This window comes from Lipotes vexillifer, unplaced genomic scaffold (assembly GCF_000442215.2).
Source record: "Lipotes vexillifer unplaced genomic scaffold, Lipotes_vexillifer_v1.1 scaffold147, whole genome shotgun sequence".
NCBI lineage: Eukaryota > Metazoa > Chordata > Mammalia > Artiodactyla > Lipotidae > Lipotes > Lipotes vexillifer.
Genome location: NW_006778796.1, coordinates 1,421,910 through 1,425,474, shown reverse-complemented (window position 1 = coordinate 1,425,474; position 3,565 = coordinate 1,421,910). Strand labels below are relative to the sequence as shown.

Below are 3,565 nucleotides of genomic sequence, written 5' to 3'. Positions count from 1 at the left end.
GGGAAAGAATCGACATACTCTACATTTTCTCATTTCTCAATTGCAAATAGCAGAACTGATTAAATGATTGTTAAATAGGGTATGTTAGTAAGCTGACAGCTAAGTTTTCCTTGTTACTGCACAATTCTTCCATTTGCTCTCATTTGGAAAGAGGTCCCCCCAGCAACATCCCTGAAGACTTTTGGAATATTCAATACACACACATATACACACAGATCTTTTATTTCTATTCATTTTCCTCCTTGAATTTTTCTCCCAGTTCCAATTCTGTCCAAATCACTTTTATTCCTAAGAGTTCTCTCTCTCTCTTTTCTTTCATGAAACTTTATCAAAACAAATGTCAGTTATCCCATAATGTCCCAGGTAAGATACTTGTCATATTATTCTAATATAATTTGCAAATATATACTGATATAGTGGGAGGAAATCATGATCAGTGTTTGGCAGTCATCTTCGGAAACATTAAATAAAGTGTATAATTGGGGCAATAGATTATCTCTGCAGAGAGAAAAAATTCAATTATAAACATCAAAAACAAAACTACTTTCCCTTAATTTATAAGGGTTTGTGCCTTTATTCATGTTATTCCATCAGTCTAGATCACCACTGGCATCATCCTCTGCCTAGTAACACATTTTGGAGATTTTCTGACCCCTCAGAAAGAATCAACTGTATTTTCACAGTACACAGCATACATCTCTACTTAACAAGAATGCAAGCCTTCCTTTCATGTCTGTTAGCTGCTTACATATACATCTATCACCACTCAGGAGCATGAATGGTGTTCATAAGACAAACTGAGGCCTTAGGTGAGGATTAAGGATTTTGGTGGGAATCGGACAGAAGTAAAGAACTGCCAGGACTAGGCTACCAGGGAGTAATATAATGGAATCAGTTCAGGTCTTTGTTCAGTGGGGCAAGTCACACTTGTGTATATGCCACGCTTCATCATCTGAGATGGTGGACCACCTGTCTTTTGAGTGGATACCAGTGCCTTGTTTTCAGGTGTATTGTTTGAATTGAAATAGGACTCTAGGAGTAAGGGTGGGAAAATAGTGAATACAATCCTTTTAAAAAGCTATGTAGAGATTTAAGGATTCTTTCAAGTGAGCAGAGATGTTCAAAAAATGGTTCTAGCATCAGAATGAAAACTAAAGGGAATAGTAAGAAACCAAGAGGGAAAACACGGCAGGCAGGTTAGAAAACAGGATCTCTGTTGTCGACAGGCCAGCTGGACAGAGCAACAAGATAACCCTAAACCCTAATTTCTCTTTGTAGGAGCCCAGTTCTGTGAAATAATTAAATAGTCATTTGTCTGGAAAGATGGAAGGGTGGATGGATGGATGGTTAGATAGATAGATAGATAAAGCTTAATACATACATACATACATACATAGCTAGAATAAATGCACCAAATTGTTAACAGCAGTTATCTGTGTTATGGGACTATGGAATAATTTTTTCACCATTATATTTTCCATTTTCCCCAAATTTTTGATGGAAATATGTCCTATTTTTATAGTCAGAAAAGGGCGATTAAAATGTGTGTGTGTATATGTGTGTGTGTGTGTGTGTGTGTGTGTATAATATCTCTTTTTCTTTTGACTAAACCGATAATTCTCAGTTGGAGGCAGTTTTGTCCCCCAAACAGCATTTGGCAATGTCTGGAGACATGTTTGATTGTCACAACTGAGGAGTGTGCTACTGACATGTAGTGGGTAGAGGCCAGGAATGCTTCTAAACATCCTACAACATACAGAACAGTTCCTAAAATTCATTTGTATTAGAAGCTATAATCTCTGGCTCAGAATTACCCAAGTAAAAATGACCTCTGGACTGACAGATATTGGAAAAGATTGTGTTTCTTGTTTACCTTTATGTTTTATATATTGACTAGCACAGATCCTCACGTGTAGCAAATTCTAATAAATATATATTGGGTTGGGTTGAATTAAAAGTGTACATCTCGGGCTTCCCTGGTGGCGCAGTGGTTGAGAGTCCACCTGCCGATGCAGGGGACATGGGTTCGTGCCTCGGTCCGGGAAGATCCCACATGCCGCGGAGCGGCTGGGCCCGTGAGCCATGGCCGCTGAGCCTGCGCGTCCGGAGCCTGTGCTCCGCAACGGGAGAGGCCACAACAGTGAGAGGCCCACGTACCGCAAAAAAAAAAAAAAAGAAAAAAGAAAAGAAAAGAAAAAGAAGCACACTCCGTCCACTTTAATGGAGCAGTCAAACATTTAGTCATCACCCACCCTGTGTGAATAAAAGCTCTGTGAGGAAATGCCTGCTATGATCTTTCCCCCTGAAGGTCTTGCCCCATGTTTTATGTGACCTGGCAGATTTTTTTGACTCATATCCAATGTTAATTAATCAAATCTATAGGAATTGGTTTCTAAGCTGTTTGGCTACCTAGCAGATTACTAACATTGTAAAATCAATTTAAAGCCATTTTTAAGTGTTTAAGATCATCTTATAATTTCCAAAATCAGCATGTAAGTCAGTTTGAAATGAAGGTTAGGGACTGTCAGTCAATACATCAGTTGATAAAGCACTGAACTGGTATTGAGGGGCATTTGAAGATGGGTGACTAACAGCCCCTGCCCTTGACAACTTAGTATCCATTTAGGGAGACAATATATGTGCAGGGGGGAAAAAAAAAATCACAAAACAATGTCACACTACATTTACAATTTGTCAACTTAATGGAACAGACAATAAATGCTTCATTTTGCCCAGAATACCAATAAGTTTGGACTTCGCTAAAGTAGAAACATGAACCAAACATATCCTGCTACGTAACTGAAATTTGAGATCCTGATAGGAGTATCATAGTACTTTGAAGATTAGAGTATGCAGTACTGTTGAGCATAGATAACCTATAAGGAATTCGCTTGAACCGTAGGAGGAAATGAAAACAATTCTTCTTTTCCTTCTTTGTCCAAATTAGGTCATGGAACGAAAGGAGTATTTGAGCTTCTGTCTGGATGGCGGAGAACCAAAGAGAATTTGTCCTTCAAAGACAGGGTAGCAGATGCCTATTCGGATGTGATGGTGACCTATACCATGACCAGCTCCCTGTACTTTATTACCTTTGGCATGGGTGCCAGCCCGTTCACCAACATCGAGGCTGTGAAGGTCTTCTGTCAGAACATGTGTGTCTCCATCCTGTTGAACTACTTGTACATTTTCTCCTTCTTTGGCTCCTGTCTGGTCTTCGCTGGCCAACTAGAGCAAAACCGCTACCACAGCGTCTTTTGCTGTAAGATCCCTTCTGCAGAATACCTGGACCGCAAGCCTGTGTGGTTCCAGACAGTGATGAGTGATGGGCATCAACAGACATCCCATCATGAGACGAACCCCTACCAGCACCACTTTATTCAGCACTTCCTCCGTGAACATTACAATGAATGGATTACCAATATCTACGTGAAGCCATTTGTTGTCATCCTCTATCTCATCTATGCCTCCTTCTCCTTCATGGGGTGCTTGCAGATCAGTGACGGAGCCAACATCATCAATCTGCTAGCCAGTGACTCCCCAAGCGTCTCTTATGCCATGGTTCAGC

The 3,565-nt window shown here is 40.3% G+C and overlaps 1 protein-coding gene across 1 annotated transcript in view; it reads left to right on the top strand.

Moving 5' to 3' along the window:
- PTCHD4 (patched domain containing 4) overlaps positions 1-3,565 on the top strand; it is a 181,866-nt gene that overhangs the window by 177,133 nt on the left and 1,168 nt on the right. Inside the window, exon 4 of the mRNA XM_007451912.1 lies at positions 2,948-3,562. Within this exon, the coding sequence (XP_007451974.1) occupies positions 2,948-3,562 (615 nt within the window). The remainder of the gene's footprint in view (positions 1-2,947; positions 3,563-3,565) is intronic.